This window comes from Vombatus ursinus, unplaced genomic scaffold, assembly GCF_900497805.2.
Source record: "Vombatus ursinus unplaced genomic scaffold, bare-nosed wombat genome assembly UNPS02014781.1, whole genome shotgun sequence".
Taxonomy (NCBI): Eukaryota; Metazoa; Chordata; class Mammalia; order Diprotodontia; family Vombatidae; genus Vombatus; species Vombatus ursinus.
Genome location: NW_020954559.1, coordinates 9,215,604 through 9,243,514, shown reverse-complemented (window position 1 = coordinate 9,243,514; position 27,911 = coordinate 9,215,604). Strand labels below are relative to the sequence as shown.

Below are 27,911 nucleotides of genomic sequence, written 5' to 3'. Positions count from 1 at the left end.
GCTTTCCACATAGAGATACACTGAATTGCTAGGCAACATTTGTTGATATAAAAGGCAACAGTATATACAGAAGAAGCAAACAGAAAATCGAACTGAAATGTCCACAGACATTGCCTCCCTCTTCTTTCCCACCAACCCACCAACCCTACACATAAACAAAACAAGAAAACCACATTTAAAGATGGCATGCCTAGTTACACACTATCATGTCTTTATAAAGAGGTCAAGAATTAAGGAATGGGATTTAAATGAATTTACCTCATGGCAATTTTATATCAAAATTTCTTTGCAACACTGATCTTTAATCATAACTCTATGCAAATTATAATGGTGCAAAAATGTTTTAATTTTCAGATCATTTAACATGAAAATGTTTTAAAACTATATAACATTTGATTTTTAAAATGCCATTTAAGATTATTAAGACACAATTAAGATTGTAATATATTTTGAAAATTATTCTTTACAAATTATCAAAGAAATTCAAGTGCATAATTAATATTTAAATAATTTAATAACAATTATTCATTACTTTGATAAATTATTCTCTCATGTGACTTCACACACTCTTAAGAAGTAAAACAAAATAAAAGTTTGTTTTTTAAAGGGCAATTCCATTCTTCATTTTCCACCTATGATCCTATAGCCAAATTAAGCCTACTGTTTGTAACATGAAGAATTTTGGAGAACCTATTTTGTCTCTGAGTATGAAAATCATGAGAGGCAGCCTAGCATAGTGAATAAAGAGCCAACCTGGAAACAGGAAAAGCTGGGTTCAAATACCTCTGGTGATATATACTAGCTATGTGGCCCAGATCAAGTCACTTAAACTCTCAGTACCATCAGGCAACTCTCTGAGACAACAAATAAAAGTATAGTTGTTGATTTGTATTGCCAAAAGAGACTTTCCTAACCAGGAGACATCTACAAAGATGAAATCGCAGGTCCAGACCAAAAAAGGGGGAATATCATCAAAATCCATAAAACCACCCCAAAAATTTGAATCAGGAATTCAAAATTATGTTCAACCTAGGGGGCAGGAGGGATCGGTAGCCGCAAGGTGGGTATGTGCTCTCCTACCCTCTTGTGAGTGCGTGTACGTGTAGGATGGGGTCTGAGCAGGCAAGGAACAAACGGCTGCTGACACAGAGTTTCGCCGATGTTGTTTTCTCGCTGGTGCCCGCCCTATCCCTGCACTATGGAAACTGTATTTTTCTCTGACTGCTGTTGCTTCTCATTCTTTTTCTCCTGTTACATCCAAAACAGATGGGTTCAACTTCATGACAATCTGACAAGTTAATAGGTCCTGATGACATCCCGAAAAGAAAATGCGAAAACAGGGATGTTTGTGCGACCAGTCCCCCCCTCTTCCCTCATCTTGCCCCTACCCCCTGCCACACACATCCGCCCTCCCACCCCTCACCCCTACCTCCACCACCCCCCAAGCATATGTAAAAAAAGAAAGGTCTGAAGCCTGGTCTGGGAGAAAGATTTGTGGCTGATTAAAACCAGCCTAAGCTGGGGGGGTTTCCACTGAGCTTTGCTTTCATCCCAAGACTCATTACTCTTTCCTTTCTGTATTCTGCTTTCCCCTCACCGTTTTTACGCGGCATACCTCACCCTAAGCAATGATTTTCAACACCCTCTCCCTCCCCAGCTCGTATCTCAGGGGCTGCCCTCTTCTTAACAATGAGAATTCTTCTTATCCCCCCACACCCTCCACCCCCCCCTTCTTTCCCGTAAAGGGAATGAAGCTGCTATTGAGCTTCATCTCACCGTGTGACTAATTTTGATGTTCGTAAACAAGCGCCAGCCAGCCTCTCTCTAGGGCCACCCTTTACAGACAAGGGGAAGAGAGACAGAATGTTTAAAAAAAAAAAAACAATTCTGAGAGCTCAACAAAAGTGAGGGCACCCGGACCCCAGAGACCTTCCACCCTAGACCCGTAAACAAACATGAGCTGCGCCACACATTCTCCTTTCCACCAAACGGCTAATCGGCAGCGTAAACTTCTCAGAAATATTAAAGAACGGCTTGCTTTTCCGAAATTGGGGTCGGGGCTGGGGGAGAGTGCCGAGAAAGAAGTCCGAATTCGTCCACACCTCCTTTCTTCCCATACGAAAAGATTCCATGAAGCCAGAGCCGCAGCAGATTTGGAGTGGGGGCGGGGGTAGGGTGTGAGATGCATTGGGGCTTATTCAGGGGGATGCTTCCCGCCCCCCTTTCCCAACCTATTAGCTAGCTGTGTCTGCGCTTTGATCTCCAAAGAGTCCCCCCACCTCCTCCCCATACATGCTTTACAGTATTTCCTTTACAGCGGAAGTGTGGGGATAATTTAATATATTCAATAGCAAGAGTGAAAGGTCCGTCTCGCCCCCCCCACTTCCTCCCCCAGCTCCCCTTTCCCCGCCCCTTCTCCTCTCTCCTTTTTCACGCCCTGGGTGGCATTTCCTTCGCGTGCATCAACAACAAGCCTCTGATTAATGAGGCACTAGAGCTGGCATTTCCCCCGTACCTTACGCCCCCCTTCCCAGTCCCTCCATCTCTTTGCCGTGTGTGCGGGGGAGGGGATAGGCGGGAAAAGAAACAGAAGGAGAAAGGAGGAGAGAGAGGAGGAAGGAGGGAGAGAGAAGGGGGAGAAGGAGGGGTGCTTTAGGGCCCGCCTTCTCTCTCCTCCCTTCTCCCTCCTCCCGCCACCCTCTGGCTCCCCCCCCCCCCCCCCCCCCCCCCCACCTTCCCTCCCCCTCAACTTCCTCTGCTTGGTGCTCAATTGGTGCTCAGGGCCGTCAGTCCCCCGGCGCTGCACCCAATGCGGGGTGCGTGTGGGGGAGGAGTGCGGCTCTCTCGCCCCCTCTTTCCCCCCTCGCCCTGCGCTCGTGTGTGTGCCTGCGTAACGCAGAGTCACATGTTGTTTTGCTCTTTAGTTCAGTCACTCAGTGCGCGATGTGTTACTCACTGTTCAACTGGGACCGAGACAGGCAGGAGTCGCCGTTGGCGGCGGCAGTAGCACCACTAGCAGTAGCAGAGGCAGCAACCCCGAGCCACGCCGAGGGATTCACAGCTCACCGAAACAGCCCAGAGCGCGAAGAGGCAGCGGCAGCTGCGGTGGCGGTGGCGGCGGCGGTGATAGTGGCAGCAGCCCCGGCAGCAGGGACAAGTGCCGCCGCTTAACCCGGAGCAGCGGACAGCCTAAACAGTGAAGGCGTCTGCAATCCAGAGACGGGGTCTACAGTGTGCTTTTTAGGGCAGCCAGAGACACTGGAGTGAGAGGAGCCACGGGAAGTTGGTGAAGGTGGGGGCGAGAGTGGACTGCGATCTGTGCATCATTCGGGCCCGACCACCGGAGATAACCGAGCATCCAAGGGGAGCCGGCTCGGCTCATCTTCCGATCCTTGCTTTTTTTTTTTTTTTTTTTTTTAAACCTTTGGGGAAAGAGACGCTTTCACTTGAGTGAAGGGAAGCCATCCCCAACCTCCCATCCCCAAATCACTCCCCCTCCCCAAATCACCCCTCCCTTTGCCTTCCCCTCCCCCTCCCCCTGTTGCCTTCGCGACTGGATTGGGGAGGTCAGGACTGCACCCTCCCGGGAGGATGGCCAGCCCGCCACTGAACGGGCTCCTGACCCCGGCGAATTCCTCCAACGGAGGAGGAGGCGGCGGCAGTGGCGGCACCAACCTGAACAACAACAACAACAACAACAACCACAGCGTGCGGAAGTGCGGCTACCTGAGGAAGCAAAAACACGGGCATAAACGCTTTTTCGTCCTCCGGGGCCCCGGGGGTGGTGGCGAAGAGCAGGGCGGTGCGGGGCCCGGGGGGCAGCCACCCCTGCCAGCGAGGCTGGAGTACTACGAGAATGAGAAGAAGTGGAAAAACAAGTCGGGGGCCCCGAAAAGGGTGATCGCCTTAGACTCCTGCCTCAACATCAACAAGCGGGCGGACGCCAAGCACAAGTATCTGATCGCCCTCTATACCAAGGACGAGTACTTCGCTGTGGCAGCCGAAAACGAGCAGGAGCAGGAGGGCTGGTACCGGGCGCTCACCGACCTGCTCAATGAGGGCAAAGCCGCCTATGATTCCAGCTCGCTCTACCCGCACTGCCTCTCGTCCGGCGCCTCGTCGGCCGGCGCCTCGTCCTGCAGCGCCTCCCTGCCCGGTTCGGGCGGCAGCGGCTCTTTTGGGGCAGCGGCCGAGGATCTCCACTATGGGCTGATCACCCCGGCCACCGCGGCTTACCGGGAGGTCTGGCAGGTGAACCTGAAGCCCAAAGGGCTGGGACAGAGCAAGAACCTGACCGGGGTATACCGGCTCTGCCTCTCCGCGCGCACCATCGGTTTTGTGAAGCTCAACTGCGAGGTGCCGTCGGTCACTCTGCAGCTTATGAACATCCGACGCTGCGGCCACTCGGACAGCTTCTTCTTCATCGAGGTAGGGCGCTCGGCGTCCACGGGCCCTGGCGAGCTTTGGATGCAGGCAGATGACTCTGTGGTGGCCCAGAACATCCACGAAACCATTCTGGAGGCCATGAAAGCACTGAAGGAGCTGTTCGAATTCCGTCCCCGCAGCAAGAGCCAGTCCTCGGGCTCCTCTTCCACTCACCCCATCAGCGTCCCGGGCACCCGGCGTCACCACCACCATCATTTGGTCAACCTGCCCCCCAGCCAGACCGGGCTCCTTCGCCGATCCCGGACCGACAGCCTGGCTGCCACGCCTCCTGCCGCGGGGGCCCCTATTGCGACCCAGGCCCCTGGAGCTGGGAAGTGCAGCTCTTGCAGGGTACGCACGGCCAGCGAGGGGGACGGCAGCAGTGGGAGCGCAGGAGGGGTGGGCTGCAGGCCAGTTTCAGTGGCCGGCAGCCCCATGAGTCCCGGCCCGGTGAGGACTCCCCTGAGCAGGTCCCATACTCTGAGCAGCAGCTGCAGCGCCTCCATGCGACCTAATAAGATGATGTTAGCCCCTGCAGGGGGCCCTCTGCAACACAGCCGATCCATGTCTATGCCGGTGTCCCATTCTCCTCCGTCTGCCACCAGCCCTGGCAGCCTCTCCTCCAGCAGCGGGCATGGCTCAGCTTCTTACTCCTTGCCTCAAGGACAGCATCCGCATCCACACCACCTTCACCTCCACCAGGGCCAGCGGCCCTCTAGTGGCAGTGCTTCTGCTTCTGGCTCCCCCAGTGACCCAGGCTTCATGTCCTTGGACGAATATGGCTCTAGCCCTGGGGACCTGCGGGCCTTCTGCAGTAACCGAAGCAACACTCCTGAGTCCATAGCTGAGACCCCACCAGCGAGGGATGGCAGTGGGACTGAACTATATGGATACATGACCATGGAGAGACCCCTGAGTCTATGTGGCCGAACCTATCGAAGGGTGTCCGGGGAAGGGGCCCCAGACTTGGACAAAGGTCACAGAAAGAGGACTTACTCTCTGACCACACCTGCTCGCCAACGTGCAGTACCCCAAGTGTCCTCTGCCTCCCTTGATGAATATACTCTGATGCGGGCCAGCTTTGCAGGCAGCTCAAGCCGCCTTTACCCAGCCTCATCTCCCAAAGTGACCTACAACCCATACCCAGAGGACTATGGGGATATTGAGATTGGCTCCCACCGGAGCTCCAGCAGTAACCTTGGAGCAGATGATGGCTATATGCCCATGACTCCTGGAGTGGCCCCACTGGCAGGGGGCAGCATTGGAAGTTGCAAAAGTGACGACTACATGCCCATGAGTCCCACCAGTGTCTCTGCTCCCAAACAGATACTACAGCCACGGATGGCAGCAGCCTCCCTTGCTGCGGGTGCAGCCTCCCAGGCAGCCTCATCAGCAAGTGGTAGAGGCTCTCCACTGAATGGCAGCAGCTGCAAGACCAGTTCTCCAGCTGAAAGCTCTCCTGAGGACAGTGGGTACATGCGGATGTGGTGTGGTTCCAAGCTCTCGGTGGAAAGCTCTGAGGGCAAGCTACTTCCCAATGGGGATTACCTTAACATGTCCCCCAGTGATGCTGGAGCTTCTCTCACCCCACCTGACTTTTTCTATGACTCAGTCCCCTTGCCTGGTGGTGGAGAGCCACCCAAGGGAGTCCCAGGCTGCTGTTACAGCTCACTGCCCCGGTCCTACAAGACTCCCTGTCCTCGAAACGGGGATAGTGACCAGTATGTCTTCATGAATTCTCCAGCAGGGAGGAGGATTGTGGAAGAGGAGCAAGAGCAGCCGAGGCTGCAGCCACTGCCCGCCACGACTACCCCCTGTACCCAGACCACCGGGCCCTTTGCATCTAACGGGGGCAGCCACTCCCAACCGCACCACCTAGTGCCTTCAGCAGTTAGGCAGAGTGGCAGCAGCAGTGACAACAACAGCCGGCCAGAGAGTTTCCTCATTCAGCGTTGCAGAGCAGTCCGGCCAACTCGACTGTCCCTGGAGGGGCTTAGAACCCTACCTAGCATGCATGAGTACCCACTGCCACCTGAGCCTAAAAGCCCAGGTGAGTACATCAACATTGACTTTAGTGAGTCTGGAACCCACCTTTCACCACCTCCACCTCCCCTGCTGACCTCAGCAGCCTCATCGTCATCACTACTCTCAGCTAGCAGCCCCGCCTCTTCAATGGGCTCAGGTACCCCTGGCACCAGTGGTGATAGCCGGAGGCGCTCCCCTCTCTCTGACTATATGAACCTTGGCTTTGGCTCACCCAAGTCACCCAAATCTGGCACTGAGGGTGGTGGCTCTGTGGGATCTTTGGATGCCTTGATGTCTCCTGAGGCCTCCTCACCCTGCCCACCACTGCCAACACCTCCTGCCTCCTCCTCTACTTCTTCCTCACAGCAGCAGCAACTACCACCTCCACCACCACCAGGAGAGCTATACCGCCTGCCTCCAGCTTCTTCTACCTGCCACCCAGCCCCTGTTTCTGCCTCCTCTCCCTCTTGTCCCCCGGAGTCAGGGGATAGTGGTGACTACACCGAGATGGCCTTCGGCATAGCTGCCACTCCACCACAGCCCATTGCAGCACCTCCGAAGCCAGAAAGTGCCCGGGTGACCAGCCCTACATCTGGTGTGAAGAGGCTGAGTTTGATGGAGCAGGTGTCTGGTGTAGAGGCCTTCCTGCTAGCCAGCCCACCCCCAGACCCACACCGGGGTGCCAAGGTCATCCGTGCTGACCCACAGGGTGGCCGCCGACGCCACAGCTCGGAAACCTTTTCCTCGACCACTACTGTGACCCCTGTGTCCCCATCCTTCGCACACAATCCTAAGCGCCACAACTCGGCCTCTGTGGAAAACGTCTCTCTCAGGAAAAGCGGCGAAGGGCCCAGTGGCAGTGGTGGTGAAAGTCTTGGAGGAGGTGAAGAAGAGCCATCTACATCTCCCCACCTTCAGCAGCCTTCACTCCCTCTGCCACCTCAGCCCCAGCAGCCGAGGTGGACACAAAACCAACCTGGAGCATTAGTTGGTTGCCCCGGGAGCAGTAGCTCTCCTATGTGTCGGGAGACATCAGCAGGCTTCCAGAATGGCCTCAACTACATTGCCATTGATGTTAGAGATGAAGCTGGCCTGCTGTTGCAGCAGCAGCAGCAGCAGCAGCAGCAGCAGCAGCAGCAGCAGCAGCAGTCTGGAGATAAGAATACCTGGGCCAGGACCCGTGGCCTCAGTGGGCTCATCAATGGTGGAAATGGCAGCAACACAGGTGGTTGTGTGGGACCAGGCTCTGGACCCTTGCCCACAGCCAACACCTATGCTAGCATTGACTTTATGTCCCATCATCTGAAGGAGGCTACAGCTGTGAAAGGTGAGACCATCTTTGTTTTGTAATTGGGTGCAAAGTGGGGGAAGTAGCATAAGACAGGCATGAGGAACTTGTGCTGCCTGAACTCTACTCTTTCTCATTCTTAATAACTTGACCTAAATGGCAAAAGCCCTGAATTAAGCTTTGTTTATTTTACTTTGGGCTCCTGTATGGGCCTTTCTGCCAAAGTAAGGCCCTCCCAAGAACCAGGAAAACAGTTAATGTGAGGGAGGCTTAAAAACAGGAACACTTTCATTTTTCCATCCAGGTCATTTCTCTCCCTCCCTCCCCACAACACTCCTCCACACAGATTGAAAAACCCAATCTAACACTACAAACCTTTCTTTGAATCAAGCCGAAGAAAGGCAGCTTTAAACAGCACTATTTTTCTTTTTAGTGACTAGAATATTATTTGGAAGGTCTAAATAAGTCTTGCTTAGATTTCCTCCTGTTCTCACCTTCCCCTGGATTGCAGTACTCTAGACCGGATACATGTTAATTTTTTTAAATGTTATTTAAAAGTTTTTTTTTCTTTTTGTTGTTTTGTTTTTGAAAATAAAGTGCAGAGAAAATTCCTTTAGAAAGTTACCAACCAATTTCCCTGGGTGACAGGGTGAATAATTAATTAGCTTATCAAATAACTATTAATTTAATTAAACTCTTATATAGAAACTGAATTATATTTTCCACTAGCCAAATTATTTTTATCTGTTATGGAGGAATTTTAGTGAATCTGCAAGAAGCACAGAATGTGAAACAAAAACATGGGTTTTGTCAGTAATAGTTGTATGAGTGTTCATCATTGTTCTGGGAATTTTCTTCAAAGGCCTGTGAATAGTGCTGTGTAACTGCAGGTGGCAGTTCATTCTAAATATGAAGGCATGGTAATTGGCTTGTGTGTTGGAGTAGAGCTGAAATACACAAAGCTTGAAGACAAAAAGAAAAATTCAAATGTTGGGTTTCTTTTTTGATTCCATAGCTGTTCCTTTGCTGAGGTGCTGGCTTTTAAAGGCATCCTTTAGGGTTAGTTACTCCAACAGGGAATCTTGAACAGGACCAGCTGATTATTATAATTGATGAGCTTTTTAAATTTTGTTTTGTTTTGCTTTTTGAGTAAACAACTAGCAAGCATTGCAACTGGGCGATTAGGCTGGCAGGGGGTCACATTTATCTCTTTCTTTTTTGTCTCTGTAACAAGTATACTTCTAAATCTAGTAGGCATTTTATAAAACAGTAGTAGCATTTTAGAAGATTTAGCTGTAATCATAAAATACTTCCCCCTCTCCCCCCACCCCATATTAGTTTTCCAGAGGAAAAGCTGTTTCCTCTTTCGGAAGTAAGTCCAAAAAGGTGAATGACAGAATAATTGAAAAAGAATAATGACTTTTGGAGACTAATGAAACTCAAATAAAGTTGATGTGTTAGACTTTTTCCTATAATGTCGTTCATTTACTGAAGGTTATTTTGTTGTACTTATTGTACCAAACAAATATTCTAGGTAGTTCTGCCAACTTTCTAAAGGGAGTGAAAGGGTTAGCTGAAAATTTGCATAGAATATATCAATAGACCAACAGAAATAAAGTCCCTGTGTGTCTTAGTAGGTATGTTTTGACACAGCAAACTGTAAAAGTAACAATTTTTGCCCAGATCTGATTCTAGTTAAAAAAAAAACAAAAACAAAAACAAAACACAAACACACACAAACTGAAGAACTGATAGCTTTTACTGTTTCCGGCCTGTCCCTGAAGGGGAGGAGCAGGGTAATAAAAACCTGGACTGGATTCAGGTGAGGCTCTGGCTGTTGGTTTCTGCCTTCTGTTTACAGGAGGTATTAGGGTTGGAGTCTGTTCTTTGAGGGATCTCACTGAAGGTACATGGCTTGAAAGCTGTCTGATGAAGCAAATTTGATTCAAAAAACATGATTCATGTATGATACAGTGCCCTCTTAGGGTTAATAAAAATGGTAAACAGCCTGATACTGTGTGTTTGGGGACCAAGCTTAGCCTATTACGGGTAAAGTTTTCCTCCCAGAATCTCTCTCTCTGTCTCTCTCTGTCTCTCTCTCTCTGTCTCTCTCCCTCTCTCCGTCTCCCTCTCATCGTGAAGAATTTATTGTTTTCAAGTTAAAATGCTATGTATTTTGTATCCTTCATAACTGAACAGTTATTTTGGCTGGCAGTTTTCTTAAGTATGTGTGTATGGGTCTACTTGCATACACCCTGTTTGGAAGCAGGTTAGCTGATTTCAAGATAAATAAAAAAGGAGAGTTTATATTAAATGAATCTATAGTGAATTAACTTGTAACACAAGGAATAGTAGATTAGGAAAGTACTAATGTATCATCTTTCATTATTAATGTAATCCGTAAGTAGTACTCTATTGAGCCAGACCATTAGCATTTACAAATTCACAGAATAATCCTCTGTGTTGATTAGAATTACATATGAAAAGTGTTTCTGGTTCTTTTACATGAAAAGACCATAACAGCAAAAATGCCTTCTAAGAGTGTGATTTATAGAAATGCTGTTGTAGGATTAGGGAAAAAAAAAAGGAATTGATCTTTTACAGTGAACTAAGAGGAAGGAGTGCCCTCGATCATATCTGATTTTAGCCTTAATTCTTGGAAGTGTTTAATATTTGTGCAGAACAACTGTGCTAGATATAGAAAAACAGTATCAATTGAAGAAAAATACCTTGGTGGTAGTTGTATCCTATTTACTGTTTGCATAAGTTGTAGCAGAAAGGGTGTGTGTCATTGTTTGCTTGTGTTTGCAGTGGACTTTTACTGGATCACCAAAGTTCATTGATAAAAGCTTTAGGTAGGCAGTGTTTTAAAAGTGGTATAAATAAAAATAAAAGAACTATGAATTAAAAATAATTATGTAATTGTTTTAAACAAGAAAGAAAATAAAGGTCACCCACCTTGTGTGTGTGTGTGCGCGTAGGAACACTTGTTTTCATTCTGTTATCCATCTGGATTTTTATTGGATCAGAAATTTGTTACTGCTTTTAAAAAACTACTGATTTGTGTAAACTTGACAGCCAAATGTAGCAAAATTTGTACAGTGGCATATACTGGCTATTAAGAAAAATTAGTATTTTAGTTCTTTTTCCAATTCTTGGAGGATTTCTCATTTTAAGGTTTATTTGAATATTCTAAAACAAATTTGACAAGAAATACTGCTTAAAGTAATATTTGGTGTAGATTTTTCAGGTGGATTTGTCTAAAATTTATTTGATAAAGAGTATATCACATGATAATTTTAAAACCAATGGTTGAGTAACTTTGGTATGAAAGAAATGCTTGCAGGGGAACAATAAAGGCACTACTCTATTTACATTTAAGAGGAAGTTGTACTGAAATATCAAAGCACTTGAACACTTTCAGAAGTATAATGAGCTTAGTTGACAAACCAAATAACCTTTTTTTTTTCCCTTGGTTTAGTTGGCTAGCTCTTGTCATAACAAGATAATACTGGTATAGAGTTCCTATCCCGTTCCCAGGAGTAGACAAGTAAGGTGCTAATGAAAACACATACACCCTTTCTTGAATGAAAGTCACATGACTGGTTCTATTTCCTTTATTGAAAGGGAAGCCTTTACAAAAATAGTGCTTCATAGTAGGCACATAATCTGTTCCATAGAAGACTGAATTAGGTATCAGGAAGTCAGGTTTCTAGTTCCTGCTCTGTTACTGAATCACTGTGTGACCTTAGGGAAGCTACTTAATTCTCTTTTTCTCAGTTTCTCCATCTGCAGAATAGGGATAATAACTTCCCTCCCCTCAACTATCTCATAGGCACAGTTGTTAGGGTAAAGGAGATAGATAAAAGATATCAGGGCACTTTAGAGTTCTTTCAAAGAAAGGTGGGACATCAATCCAAGAATTCTGTTGCTACTTCTACTTATTTATACACACACACACACACACACACACACACACACACACACACCCTATCAAGAATTCATAAATAACTGGTACATTTTTTTTAATGAGCACACAATTTCACAGATCTAAAAAATATTTTTAAACCTGTTAAATTGTTTGCTCTTTTAAAAAATGTGCCAGTTTTTGTATAATTATATAAACATATGCATATATGTATATGTGAATATACATATATCTATATATGTATATGTGAATATGCATATATCTACATATGTATATAGATAGATTGCTTATCTTTTGAGTTTTGTGTTTAGTTTTTGAAATGGAGGAGATAATACATGTGTGACAAAGCCATTCATTAAGAAATAGGTGCTCTATTTATTTTAAGGTACCAAACCTCCCAACATTAGTGTTTTTTATTGTTTTTATTTAACTTGAACATTTATTTAAAGATACCATTAATGTTAATGCATTAGTATTCTAAATTACACTTCAAAATAGATCATTAAGAAAACTATTTCCCTACTCTTGGAGCTACCTAAAGATTTAATTTTTATTTCAATTACCCTTTATAATTACTTCATATTTAAAGAGGAGCTTTCCAGATGAGCACGTATGTTAAATCCTACATTGTTTTAGTAGTGACAGTTTGTGTTTAGGAAAAATATACATTTGTTTTACTAGTGATAGTCCAAGCTGTTATTATGAGATACATTACAACAACAATAACCAATCCCTCAGACTTTCCATTGCCTCCATCATTCTTTGTTCACTTTGGTATTTCATTCTTTTGGGCTGATTAAATGAGATTGGTCCCTCAGTGCACCGTGTTTTGACTCGTAATGCTGTGCTCTTTGGTTTTGCAACAATGTAGGAATATATCTACATTTTAACATCACCTTCTATCCAAATTCTGTTTTAATTGAAAATTGAGTCTTCAAAAACATTTTATTAACATTAATCCAGACTTTGTTGTTGTTTTTAAGAAAAACCTAAAACAAGGTCACAGTTTTCCAGCCATACCAAAGCATAATGGTTTTTCTGTTAAAATACCCACTAATGCATTTTCCACAGAAACATAGTTCCAAGAATTAGTTAACTTTTGGTATCAGATTTGGCAACTAAAGGGAGTTTTTGCCTTTTTTTGGTAGCACAGAATCAAGTGTTCCAGTTTCACCTTAAACTTAGGGGAAAATGTAACTTTAGTCTTTTATCTACATTACCAAGTAGAGTTTGGAGAAAAAAAAATCATTCAGGGTAAAATAAGCTTTTGTGGGCCCACCCTCCTAGGCAAATTTCTCCAGTTAGGTCCTAGTCAGTCCACAAACTGAGTTCTCTGAAGAATTTCTGTAGTATAGACAGGACTAAAAATAACTTGTGCTTCTAATTGAAATTAATATAAAGTATTTGAAGTTAAAAGTGCCATGAATTGTGTAACCTGACATCTTCAAAAGCAAAATTTAACTCAAAATATAAAAGAAATACAACATTTTGCAGGGGGAAAACCCTAAACATTTTCCATTTTGAGCTTTAATTTACATGTTATTAAAAAAATAAAATCAATGCCATCTAAAATGCAAAGCGGTATAGAGGGTGCTGGACATCAGTGTTCTTTTTTTTTTTTGTATTTTAAGTTACATTTAGTTTGAATGTCCATTTGAAGACTGTCATAGTAACTCTGAACCACTGAAGATAAATTATTGTAGACAAAGTTGAAGGGTAGGTTTGTTCTAAAGTGAACCAGCAGAGTCATTGCTCAAGGCAGAGGAAATGGTTAGGTTGATGGCTGCTTCTGATTACTTGATTTCTTTCAAGATAGCTACAGAGAGTAACATTGACTCGGCTCTAAGTAAAATACGTATGGGAATGTATGTTTAAACAGAGAAAAGATTTGGAGCATATTTTATGCACTAGGCTTTCCCTCCCACCATCCATAAGAGAAAATAATGTTAGATAGAGCTTGCCATACTTATTAACTTAGAGAATTTCATTACATTAGAATGCTGCAGGAAAATTCGGCTGAAACTAGTATGTTGTGTTCTTACCCACCTCGTGTTCAATTTGATCATTCTGATTTGTTTTATTAACTTGGGGAGATGTTATTTTGTATAATCTAGGTGCTTACTATGGGAATTAGAATGAGTGATAATTTTTGACTGGCAAATAAATCCTTTAAATTTTGATTTATTAAGTTTTAGAATACTGTGAGCTGTGCAACACGAATGCTTTTGTGTATATTTTAGTTAATCATAAACTTTTAAAAGTGAGCTACATTTATTTTGCCATTCTGTCAGTTTTAGTTAAGTTGGATAAGATATAATTCTTCAAAATTCATTTCTCAGGCAAATAATTACTTTTACTGTCATTTGCAAATGTAGCATCTTCCAAATGGTCTATATCAATATGGAATAGTTTAGAAAGGGCTAGGGAATTGACCTGTAATTTTATTTATATAGAGAACATCCAGATAAGGAAACTACTGCTTACATTGCAGTTTGGTACCTACTCTTCAGTTCATAGCCTTAGGGATTGTCCAGAATACAAACAGGTTAAATGACTTGCCCAGGGTCACATAGCAGTTGTGAATCAGAAGCTGGACTTGAACCCAGGTCTTTCTGACTTTAAGACCAGCTTTATTGACTGCATTCACTGCCCTTAAGCCACTGATTTATTTAAGGATTTTAAATTAACCAAATTATTTATAAATTTTCCAGAAACTGTATTTTTAGATTGATATTTACATATACTTATCCTCATTTGAACACACATTTAAATTTAAAAAGCAACCCCACAGGAAGAGAAGTAGTTTTTGCTTTGTTCTAAATATAAATTCAAAGTGATAACTTGATCAAAGATGTAAATAAAAATGCTCAAATTGGCATAGATTATTTTCTAAACTTGAGATTTTATTTTGTGGCAAAGGTTCCTGTCATGATAATCTGTTTCATCATCACATTAACAGTTATCCCAAAGTTTGTGCAATAATCAATTATATTCCAATGTTTTATTGCATAACCCTAAAGTTTCTGTATGGGAAAATATGTTCTCTCTTGTAGTGCATCAAATAAACTGTTCGTATCTATCTACAAATATGCCCCCAAATGACAGAGGTTTAAAAACAATCCAACAACCTTTTGGAGAATGTCTTTTGTTTCTGAAGGAATGCTATTGAGTTTAGCTGTAATGAAAGATTTACTGATTTCTGCTCACAAACCTCAGATTTTTTCTATTTTTTTTAGCAAAAGAACTATTAATGATACTTCTAAATTTTACATTAATAAGTAACTGTTCAATAGCAATAACTTGACAATCATCAAGTAGTTTGGAATTATTTACTACATTAGTTATATGGAGTTATTTACTACATTATATTTAGAATTATCTACTACATTAGCTGTATTGGAGTTATTAACTACATTAACTTGTAGTAAAACACTGAACAACTCTGAGTAGTAAGGATGGCAGGTATCCTTCTACATATTTTATAGATGTGTAGACTGAGGTTCAGGGAGAATGACAGACTAGTAATGGAGATAGGATTGGAGTCTCAGTCTTCAAACTTTTAGTCCACTTCTCCTTCTACAGTATCTTGCTCCCCTATTTGTGCTTGTGTATGAAGACATAAAGATTCAGGGGAGAAAGATGAGAAATTTCTAGAACCTTTGGAAGATTTTAAATAGGTTATTCAGTTTGAAGAACTTGCTTTAATGTTTCTAGGATTTCATCAAGGCATGGAATTTTAGACATGGAAAGAAAGACTTGTCATGTAGTCAGTGCCATTTTACATAGTAGAAAACTATGACCCAGAGTTTATGTGACTTGCCCAAGTTAGTGGCAGGAAAAATGGTACACATTAAAGAGAGTGCATTGCACTGTCTTATAATGACTAATAGTTTCTTAATTTTTTTCAGAGTAGACTTTGGAGTAAGTCAGGCATTTGTGGAAGCTCCTTTAAGACCCCTCAGTCTACTAGAATTACTTCTTGGGCTGAATAGAAGGTACCTTCTTAATTAACCCAGAGGAGGTCAAGTAAAGGGGCAAGTTTTTGCACAGAAAGTCTCTGGCTAATTTTGATAGTGCCCACATAACACAAAAATGAAATGGAGATTTGTCAAACATCTAAGTAATTTACTCAATGTGGACAGCCAAATATTAGGGATAATTCAGTTCTAAGAACCTACTTAGAATAGGACTAGGTAGACTTAATAGCTTAGGTTATAAATGCAATAACTGGTAAGCTGTGCTCAGTGTTCAGTTGGATTTTTTGTTTGGAGTTTTTCATGTTTTTCAAGGCTAATTTATTATTTAAAATGAAATACTTTATACCCCTCATTATGTCTAACTCCTCTAACAGGTTCCTAAGACATGAGTCATTAACCCATTCAGTGATGGGTTATTTGAAAACTAACCAATTTAGAAATTGCCTGAGGATAGATAAATAACCTATCAATAACTACTTTATCTATTTGTGAGTTGATAATTCTACCAAAACTTTTATTTTTCTTAAGAAAATAAAGAGAAATTGTTAGTCAAGTTGAATATAGGAATTTAGCATGAAAACCAATCTGTAATAATAATAGTCATTATGATAATAATAATATTCCTTTTAGAAATACATGTTTTTGCCAAAGCATAGATACCCAAATAAATGAATAAAAATTCATGTTGTATCTATGGAGAAAAGTGCCTAGAAGTCTCCTATATGAACTCTGGTTATTATAGATGACTCAGTGTTTTGTTTACATTAGCTGTCAGTCTCTTCAGCATCCTAGAAGAGAATACTTCCTTCCTAGCAGATGGCAGCCCCAGGGCCATGCACCTGCCATTACAAGCAATACACACTAGTAATCTACCCCAGCATCGCTGTTGACAACAGGCTAATGATTGGAGACTGTCTGCCTCACAGGGTAAACAAAATAGGGGGATTCTTTTCCTCTTCAGTAAAAGTGATTAAGGTAGTGGTAAAACTTTTCCTTTGTTGGAAAAAAAAGGAAATTTCTCATAGTAGTGGATTTGTTTACTTTTGAAGTTGAATAAAAGCAAATTAAAGGAAATAAAAATGTGCAGTAAGTACACATGCACCCAGGTCTCTTACCACATGACACAGTTTATTGATGTGCAATCTTGCTATCTCCAGAGTGAGGGATAGGGTTTGTGGAGTTACACACACTGCCTGGTGTTGTGATATAGGGTCATTCTAGAAGAGGGACTGAAATCTATTTCATCATCACAAATTCCCTGCTCTGTTGTTGAAGAATCCTTCAGTAAACCTAGTTCTGAGTTACACTGCCATCTGTTACTGCCATGCCAAGGGACCAGCTTATATTAATGTGGGACTCCCTGGCTTTTATTTCTTTCAAGTTTTCAAAAGGCACTGATAGATTATATTGGGGGTTAGGGGGATGCAGAGTGGTGGGAGAAAAGGTCTTTGAAATAGGCCAGGATGTTCTTGCTAAATTTAAAAACTACCCAAATATTACCCGGAGTTTTTAGAGTATTAAGCAGAATTAGGTGATGTGTGGATTAAATGTTGTGTTGAGCAGCTTGTTTTTGTTTAGAGGAGTTAGAAATGGAGACACTAGGGCTCTCGTCTTTTGCCCCAATCACAAAGTTGCTGAGACCAGATTTAGCAGAAATTCCTTAGAAAAGCAGACCCTAATAGTCAATTTCCCATCCCACAGGCCCCCAGGCATTTTTGATAGTAGTATCAGCATTACTAATAAAATATCATCTGGCAAATGCTCATTGTAGTACTTATATCTTATTTTTGTCTTTTTAAAATTCATCTAGATGTGACCTAAGGTAAATGCAGAAGTATAGAGATTACTACTGCAAACACATCAGAAAGCTATTCTAGTGGTAATCTTACAAATTGGGTCAATCAGAAATTCTACACTTAAAACCTTCTAGAGAGATTTAAAATAAATACATAATTTCATTTAAAACTTATTTAGGTATTCAATGAAAAAGTAATTTGCTAAAAAGGAAAATAGTTTATTTTTACCTTTTTTCTGGGAGGTGGGGGTGGGTAGGATTAGGCTTCACAAAGGTACCTATGTACAAGTCTATATCCCATGAAAATTCTTGACAACTTAATATTGTCTTCTTGTGAATATGAGAAAATCAAATAGAAGTAATGTATAATTCGCTATTTATTATAAACAAATGGAAACTCTGTCACTTTGCTATTTGAAGCCTAAAAAATCCAGTGATGGCCTTTTTAAAATCAAAAGCTTTAGTTTTTTCACAATTTATGCAAATCTGTAAAAAGCCGACCTTTTTTTGGATAAAGCTTGGTTTTCTTTCAAAGCTAAGGACATTTAAAAGTTCTAGTCATGTCAAAGGATTTTAATATTGATGTTAAAAAGCCCTAGAATGCTTAGACTCACTTTCAGCCTTACTTCTGAAGCACTTTGTATTAAGGAGTTGAGTTTGTCAAAGTTCATTAGAATATTTTTTCCATCTTCCTATCCTTTATTTTTAATTAATTTTTTTAGCATTCTTTTTAAAGTTTATTTTTAAATTTTGAGTTCTAAATTCTCTCCCTTCTTCATACTCCCACTCACTGAGAAAGCAAGCGGTATACTATAGATTATCCATGTGAAGTCATGCAGGACATATTTCCATATTAGCCATGTTGCAAAAACAAACAAACAATAAAAAGCAAGAAAGTAAATAAAGGGGAAAAAAAAGTATGCTTCAACTGCATTCAAAGTTCCTAAGTTCTCTATCTGGAGGTAGATAGCATTTTTCATGTTGGGTACTTTGGGTCATTGTTTTCACAGTTGATCAGTTGAATATTGTTATTATTGTGTATAGTGTTATTCTGGTTCTGATCACTTCACTTTGCATCAGTTCATATATGTCTTCCCAGTATTTTTCAGGAGCTTGTCATTTCTTACAAAACAGTATTCCATCACAATCCACAACTTGTTTAGCCATTCTCCAATTGAAACACATTCCCTCAATTTCCAATTTTTTCCCACCTCAAGAGTTGCTATAAATATTCTTGTATATATAGATCCTTTTTCCTTTTATTTGATCTCTTTAAGATAAAGACCTAATAGTGATAGTGCAGAGTCAAAGGGTATGCAGTTTTATAACTCTTTGGACATAGTTCCAAACTGTTCTCCAGAATGTTTGGATCAGTTAACAACCTACCAGTAGATGTATTAATGTATCTATTTTTCCATATCCCCTCCAGCATTTATCTTTTTCTTTTTCTTTCATGTTAGCCAATCTGATAGATGCAAGTTTGTACTTTTAGAGTTGTTTTGATTTGCATTTCTGTCATCAATAGTGATTTAGAGCATTTTTTATGTGACTATTGATCACTTAGATTTCTTCTTCTGAAAACTGCCTTTTCATATCCTTTGACCATTTATCAACTGGGGAATGGCTCTTATTTTTATGAATTTATATTCAATTTGAGGATTTTTACGTTTGCAGGTATTGGAAACCTTAGACCCTCAGTAAGGGTGGAACTCTGTTCATATGAACCTGTTACTTAGTCAACAAATATTATTATTAACTCTGATATTTCACACGCCAACTTATTTTTCAGTGTTGATAAGGAAGTCCTGCAAAGTCGTATGAATGTGCATGCATGGAGGCTTCTGATCCCTCAATGATAATAATTATATGCCTAAGTATAGTAATGGGAAATAATAACCTTTTACCTTATAATAACAACGTAAAACCAGCTATGTTGTTCAGTCATTTTTCAGTCATGTCTACCTCTTTGTGATCCCAGTTGGGGTTTTCTTGGCAAAGATACTGGAGTGATTTGCCATTTCCTTCTCCAGCTCATTTTACAAGTGAGGAAACTGAGGCAAACAGAGTTAAGTGACTTGCCCAGGGCTATACATCTAGAAAGTGTCTGAAGTTAGATTTGAACTCAGGAAGATGGTTCCAAGCTCTGCACTCTACCCATTGTACCACCTAGCTGCCCAAAACTATCTATAAGGGATGCCTATAGCACATAGAACACTTTTTTTTCTCTTGTCATCCATTTTTTCAGAATTCATTTCATTTTGTGGAAAATATTAACAAAATCACAACTGAATTAATACTCTGATTCTAATTAGTACTCACTCTACTGTGATGTATAAAACATTGATTTTTCTATTATCTGATGATGCTGATTGTTCTATTCTTTTAGCAGACTTATATGTGTTTATATGTCTATATGGACACATACATGTGCATATAGGCATACATATACATATATACACATAACATCCCTCTTCTCATTCTGAGTTCCATATGGCAGCGCTTCTATGTAGTCACATATTTTCCTAGACAAATAAAACGAGAAGGAATCTCAGAGATGTTAAACCTCTTCTTTTTTAATATGGGGAAACTGAGGCAAAAGAAGGTACATGATTTTTCCAGGTCAGTCTCCACCTCATTCTGCTCTCTTGCCTTGCTATTTTTACTTTAGCACTGCAACTTCTCTTAGCTTCATGCCCCTAGTCCCTTATCCTTGCCTATCCACTAATACCCATGTGGAAGTGGGGTGTGTGTGTGTGTGTATGTTTGTGTGTGTGAACAAGCCCTAGAAATTTTTACCCATACATTGCTTCATTTTTAGCAATCATGAGTTTTTTCTTTCCTGAGGAGGTGATTTTCTTTTCTCTTTTCCATATAACTGTATCAAGGAATACCCATGTGGTGTCAGTACTTTAAAATTCTTATTTAATCCTAAAGCAACTCTTCTAGTGGTTAGATGATTTAGTCTGTTTATTATTAGTCATTTCAATCCTGTTTGACTCCTCCTGCCTCCAGGGCTGGAACTCTATCCACTGCACCACCTAGTTTCCCTAGTTAGATGATGAGGTTGTGTTTTTATGTAGGCACTTGAAAAACATCAGTAATGATGTAGGGGCTTTTTAAAAAGCATTTGTCCCATCCTTTTCACAGACATCTTGAAATATCCAGTAAAGCCTCCTTTCCTTCTTGTGCAAAGAAGGTTATGCTCCCACCATAAGTCCCTATTGCTTATAGTGCTTCCTTCATTGAAAAATCACTGCCACTCAGCCCAGTTCCTTCAACTACTGTGACAGTAGTTGGAGTAGGGAAATCTGATTTGACCGGACAACCCTGAATCATGAACCCATAGGGGAATCAGCTGCAGGTGAGTTTCCTGTCGTTCTTGCCTTTTTCCCTTTCTTTTATAACCCTCTGTCACTATTCTTTACAAAAGTAACGACAGGAACTTCACTTAAAGGCTGCCTTGGTAGGGGGAGTGAGAGATGGGGGAGTGTAGGGAGGGCAGAAAAATATATAGTACCTCATAGAGTATCAAATTTTGGAGTTGAAAAGGACCTTAAGATAATTTACCAGATGAGGAAGCTGAATCATAGTTCTGGCCTAAGACTACACACCTAGACTCTGGTAGAGGCAAAATAAGACTCTTCATCTCCTGTTTCAGAACAACTATACCTGGGCATCAGGAATATAAACAGCACCATAATACACTGCCTGTCAACCTCAACCATTTAGAACTCATCTTTCAACCAAGAAGTCAAGAAGACCTCTGAGTCGAGTTGGAAAATAGTTGTCATAAAGCCCATGCACTTAGGGTGCTCATTTAAAGCTTGGTTATTTACAGATGAGAAACATTAAAGGGGGTTGCTAGGATTTGACACCATTTGGGAACAGTGAAAAGTTGGGAAGGATACAGTTTTGAAAAGCAGGAAAAACTATAAAAGCTTAGCATTCTGGAGCTGTTTAGCATAAGAGCCAAGAGCCCCACATAATTCAACAGCTTTTGAGGGAACTACTGTATTAGGAATGTAGTGCAGTAATTAATTTTTATACTGATGGCTGCCCCTGAAATAGGTAGATTTTGATAAGTGTATACTGTTTGTAAGACAAGGAAATGTGGAACACATTTTTGAAAAAATTTCTTTCAAAAATATCTTCTTTAAGAAGTGTTGGCACTTTTTTAAACATTCATTTTATCATCAGCCACAGGCAAGCCATATGATAAGTGTTGGCACTTTTAAAGGATTAAGCCTTAGGTGTCTGGAGTTCAGATAAATGGAATACTTCATTCTACAAGAATGCCAATTAAAGGAAACATTACTTTAAACACATTCATTTTTACAGTTAAGTTCTAAGAGGACAATTAAGTGAGGTGTGTGGGTACATGTACAGTGTTTTTTAACCATCTGTAAACCTGTTCCTGCATTAATTTAGCATAGTATATCTCTAGATGAAAAAGTAAACTGAGTCTGCTGCAGTTTCACAATTACATTAATGATTTAGAGAGAGAGGAAGAGGGAGGAATTTAGGAACAGCATGATAAATTTTATTTTAAAACTTTATTTTTAGGCTTCCTTTGCATTGTATATGTGTAGCTGATTACTTATCTTAAAACTAAATTTAAAATTGAAGTCTGATTTTCTTGGAGCCTCTTTATCGAAACCATATATCCACCAATTTTATTTTAAAAATTAAAATAAAAGTAGGTAACTTAATTTGTATGTTGTTAAAATGGCCTTATCTCCTGAATATATGTTCTCTAGATTGTTTTTAAAAGACATTTTAAAGACATCCAAATACTCCGTTTGAAAGAAGCTTACCGCTGAGGCATTTTTCAAAGTTCAGAAAGCAGAGATTTTGTTATTAAATTGTGTAAAAGAGAAACACTGAATTGTCTACAAGTTTTCCATTCCTAAAACTTCCATTTAATAGGAGAGTATATTTAAACTTCACTAAAGTAAGTTGACCACTGTCAGCTACTATGTCAAAGGCAGGCTATTCACAGAAAAGTATGGTAGCTTTGGAGAAATCTGTAAAATCCTTTGATGTTGGATGGTCATGGCTTTTCTCATCCCTTCATTCTGTTCATGGTGGCCCTTGTGATATTTCAACACACAGTGAGGTAAATGTCAACTCTTGCATTTCTTTATAAAATATTTTATATACAATTTTAAATCTTGAGAGGCAGCATGAAGTAAGTAGACTATAGAGAGAATTGGCCTTGGAATCAGAAAGACCTGAGTCCAGTTTCTGCCCCTGAAACATACTATCAGGTCTCTTAATCCTGCCAAATTCTTTAACTTCTCAATGCTCTTGAAACTCTTTAAAACGGTAAGTCTCAGAGAAAGTGCTGACTTGTATTGGAAGAGGGAGTTTCCTCACTGGGCACTCTCTTTGCCAATGAAATCACTGTCCTTTAAAAAAATCTTCTTTGCCTTTCAGTAGAATGAAGAGCAGGTAAAAGAACTGGTAGATCCTTTAAAGCAGCCCCATCCAAAGTTCTTCTGTTATTAGCAATTAGTCATTGAATTATGAACTCTGTTTAGTTAATGTATTCTTTCTGTTGTGTTGTATTTGCACTACGGCACTGTCTCCTGGGTTCAATGTCTGGGATTGCCTGAAATGTGAAACTGCCTTAAGTCTTTCAAACAACTAATTACTTGAAGTATATTCATTAATAAGCTGCCTTATATTGCATTATCCTTTAGAGTACATTTCCCACTGTATTTGCTTTCATTTAAAAATTTTTACCTTAAAATCACAAAGTGAAGGTTTTAATCCTTGACTCACTTCATTAATTTGGGAACCAAAATGTTAGTAATGATATCTTGCAGATTCATAAGGGATAAATGGTAGAGAGTTGACTGTTAATTTGGTATAGGCAACCCCTTGGATGACAGAAATTCCTTCCACCAGTGCAGGTCAACATTTCTGTGTAACGTAGAGTCTGAAAGAGTTGTCTGGAACACTGAGTGGTGATGTGATCTACCCAGGGTAACACAACCAATACGTGTCATAGGCCAGATCTTTCCATTTTTATCCACTGTCTTACTGTCTCTCAGTATTTGTAAAGTACTTTAAAATTTGCAAATTGCATTGGCACTCTTTATCTCATTTGATTTTCACAACAATCCTATGTCTTAACTGAACTACCTATCTAATGAGGAACAGCAATGTTCAGTTGACTTGCCAGAGGTCACACACCTCTAAATTTTTAGCAGTAAGGTTTTTAACCTTGGTTTTCTGTCTTGGTCTCTTTATGTTGTACAGCACACTACCTTATAGTTATACTGTCCTGCCTCCTAAATAGATTGAGTCAGTCAGTCTATCATCCCATAGAGAAACAGTGTGGCATCCTAGATAGAAGACTGGAGTTGGAGTCAGGTACACCTAGGGTGAAAATCTTGCCTCTGACCCTCCACAGACATGGACAAGGCTTGGATTTATCATCTATGAAATGGGAATAATAATAACTTTATAGACCTTAAATGAAGTAGTGTCAACCACATACCTAATAAGCCTTAAAACACCATTATAAGGGTTAGCTGGACTATTTATGTCCAGCCTAGAGCCCTCTGAGCTCATATTGGTCTGATCAACCACGATTTGATACACTGTACCTTGACCCCAGTGTAGTGATGTTATTTTCATCCTCTCAGGTGTCAACTGTCATTATCCCATGTCTTCCATAGCCTTTGTACCAGTGGAAAGAAAATGTAGAACTGGTGATGTAAAAAATTGTGGAAACATTAATAAGCTATAATGAAGCATGATGCCTTCCCACCCCTTTGACTTACTGGAGTTGGAGACCATGTAGAGGCAGTGTGATATAGTGGGGGAAAAAAACTGAACTAGTAGTAAGGGGGCCTGAATTCAAATCCTGACTCTGCTATTTACTAGCTCTGTGACTTTCAGCACATCATTTAAATTATCTGGCCTTTATAAAATGAGAGTAATGGACTAGGGGATTTCTAGGATTCCTTCTTGCTCTGAATGCTTTGACCTTTCATGTAATTCAATTAGCTTGATAAACTTTTCACAATTATTTACATTTGAGCATATTTTAAAAAAAACTTGATAAATGCTTTTACCAACTCTCTTTTCTTTTAGGATCCAGGCTCAGTTCTACATGTTGGTTTTCCTAGAATAAGAATATCATCCTCATTAATCATTATTGACATATAAGGAGCCCCTATAAAGATGAGAATCATATTTTACAAATTAAAATGAATGAAAATTAAAACACATGATCTGTCAAAGAATATCCTGATTGCAAAACTATTGCAGTGTATGTAAAAATACATTTCCTCCTTTAAATCTGTACTCTCCTCTGCTATTACAATGTGTGGTTGCTATACCTGTAAAATGTTATCCTTCATTAATCAGAGGTGAGGGAGGAAAAGGACAAAACCCTTCCATTTAATTCTTTGTTGTATCTGCATAATTAAATATTCCTTCTCAGGCATTATTGTTTTTTTTCTTTCAAGTCAGAAATCCCAAATTAAATTTTTTACTGTCACATGGGTTCTAGAAAGCAGCATTATATATCCAGATCCTTTTGACAGCATCTGTTTTCATAAGGTAAATCTTAGAAGATTTCCTTAAAGGGGGTAATGAAAGTAGAAACAGCAGATGAAAGGAAGCAGCTGTTTTTGCATTGTTGGGAATATAAACAAAGGGAGGGTTGTGACAAGCAGTAGTGCTTGTGGTGAACCCTGGTGCCCTTTGCAGCAATTATGAAAAGAGCATAGGACATTCCTGCTCAGTCTCTCTGCAGATAATATGTAAAGCCTGATTTTTAGGGAAAAAAATCATCAACATATTTATAAATCATTTGATTGGTTTACAGTCTTTAATTTGTTGAAACTCGCTTATGTTTTGGTAAAGTTAGCCTTTTTGTTTTTATTACACATTCCGTTTCTTAGTTAATTTTTTGGATCTTTGTGTCATGTCTTACATTTTCATTGCAGAAGTAGGCTTCATTCATTTATGTTTAGTTGAATTAAAAGTTGGAAATACCCTTTAGGAAATAGGAATGAAATACAATGGTGTTTTTAAAGTGATCTACTTGCTGTCTTTTTAAGAGACGTGGGTTCTAGTCTCAGCTCTGCTGCTTACTTTCCAGGTGGCCTTGGGTAACTTGAATTGCAGTTTTCTCATCTGTAAAATAAAGGGGTTGAAACAGATGATCTCTTAAATCGCTTCCAGCCCCAACATTTTGTGATTCTGTCAAGTTGAGAAATTGTCAAGTAATCTTCCATATACTTACAAACATACACACATGTATGTATATGCAGAATCTCTCTCTCTCTCTCTCTCTCTCTGTCAATATAATCCTATGGCATGTAGATATATATATATATAGATATATATATATGGATATATATATATGGATATATATATATACACACACATACATACACATATATATGATTTCATTGGAATAGTGAACTCTTAATGAGGAAACTCCTTTTACAAATGCAGATTGTCACTGTTTTGCAACTTAAAGTCATAGTTGTCTGGAGGCACTGAGAGATTAAAGGATATATTTAAGGTCACACATCATGTCAAAGATAGAACTTGAACCAGATATTTTCCTGACTCTGAGGCCAATTCTCTATCTACTATGTCACATGCTTTTCATTATCCACATATTAAGCCATATAAAATGAGTATCACAAAATTAAGTTAACCAAAAACACCCAAGTGTACTGATTGATATTTATTTGGGGGGATAGCATCTCCCATCTTTGAGTGATTGGGCTGCAGGAAAAATAATAATAAAACATAAAAATAATAATGACAAAAAAGGACAATCTAGGCTGTCTCATTGTCAGAATATCATAGACAAGGTAGGGATTCTCCAGAAAGAACCTTAGAAGTCATCTAGTCCAACCTTTTCTATTATGTATCTATTAATTTAGAGCTTTAAATTTTGATTTTAAATAACTAAGTAAATCAGTTTAAAGACATTATGTTGCATATGTGGAAAATGTTGGCAGTACTGTATTGCTTTGGGGAAAAAAATCTTATAATTGAGAACATATGTATTTGCTTACATCCTTTATCTCCAGTTTCAGTGAGTAGATTCTTTGGATGGTGATTTTGTACTGTAGACATTTTGGGAACTTTTATGTAGATAAGAATTTTACTTGTAATCCTTCTGTCATTTGGGTGTTTAATGAGGGAAGCATCACCAGAAATGCTTATAATCACGTGTCATAAACAGCATCATTGCCTTCCAGTCCAGAAGAGATGAAGCGGATGTGTCTGTCATTGACCTTGAACCTCTCTTTTGCTACTTTCTCTAATTCAGAGAAGCAGTTTGTGTTTCTTAGACTTGCCATTAGGTGTTCTAGAAATTGTATCTGAAGAAGGGTGCAGGCAGATTGTCTTAAGAAGACTTTGTTTCTCTTTTTAAATCAACAATTCATCTGGAGACATTTTGGGAGTTGGGAGCCAGATGTGATGAAATCTTCACCGAAATTTGTTTTCCCCTCATATACAACGCCTTTAAAATGTCAGTGGGTTAGAAGTGATTCTATTCAGATTCCTGATAAACTACCATCTCATTTATCTACAACTTAATCTTTCTTGTGACAGAAAAGAAACAATATGGTACATTGTAAACAGCTCTGGGTTTGGAGTCAGAAGAAATTATTTTGAAACCTGGCTCTGCTGTTTGCCTCCTGGGTGATGTTGGGCAAATTAGTTCACCTCCCTCAGTTTATCTGTCAAATGAATGGAGTTAGATTAGAACTGAATTACATTCTAACTTTTAATTCTAGCATCCTCTGTTCCTGAGATGTGACTGTACAAATCCTTCCTGAAGCCCACATTTAAAAAAAATAGGTATAAATAAATCTGTATGGAGCACAGCATACACACATATATGTGTGTGTATATACATGTGCATATGTATGTATTTGAAAAGAAATGTTATATGTAGAGCTTTGAGGACCTGAGGGTGCTGTAGTGACTCCTGGAGACAGTAGGAATGCCTGAAGTTTGCAATCATATGGACAACCCATATACCCTCTTACCAAATTAAGATGATGGAGACCATTATTTTTCTTTTCCATACGTAACACTCAGGCTTCCTTCTTAAGATGTTCTTCCTTTGAAGGGTTCTCTTGAGGTTCCATTTAATAAATGTTGGATGGTAAGAGCGCACAGAGTATGACTCAGTGAAAGCCTGGATTCACCGCCTTCATCATGGTTGTGGGTCCTGTATTTGTCCCCGGCATGAAGGGCCTAGCTCTCTGGTCCCTCTTATGTAAATTAACTGTATAATGATAATTTGTTACTTGGTGTTTGGTCTTTTTCAGTAGTGAAATCTAAATAATGGGTGATTTGAATGTAAATCATTTTTCTTGGCCTGCAGGACTTACATGTAGATCTACCAATTGGTGCATATTTTTATCAGCTAGAGAAACCCAAATTGCTATTGCTGCATGGCCTCGACTAGACTCGTATCTA

General features: G+C 40.3%; 1 protein-coding gene across 1 annotated transcript in view; it reads left to right on the top strand.

Moving 5' to 3' along the window:
* Positions 1-3,446: 3,446 nt before the first annotated feature.
* The window catches only part of LOC114046185 (insulin receptor substrate 2-like), a 35,850-nt gene continuing 11,385 nt past the window's right edge, over positions 3,447-27,911 (top strand). The window contains exon 1 of the mRNA XM_027866416.1: positions 3,447-7,777. Within this exon, the coding sequence (XP_027722217.1) occupies positions 3,592-7,777 (4,186 nt within the window). The 5' untranslated portion in view covers positions 3,447-3,591. The remainder of the gene's footprint in view (positions 7,778-27,911) is intronic.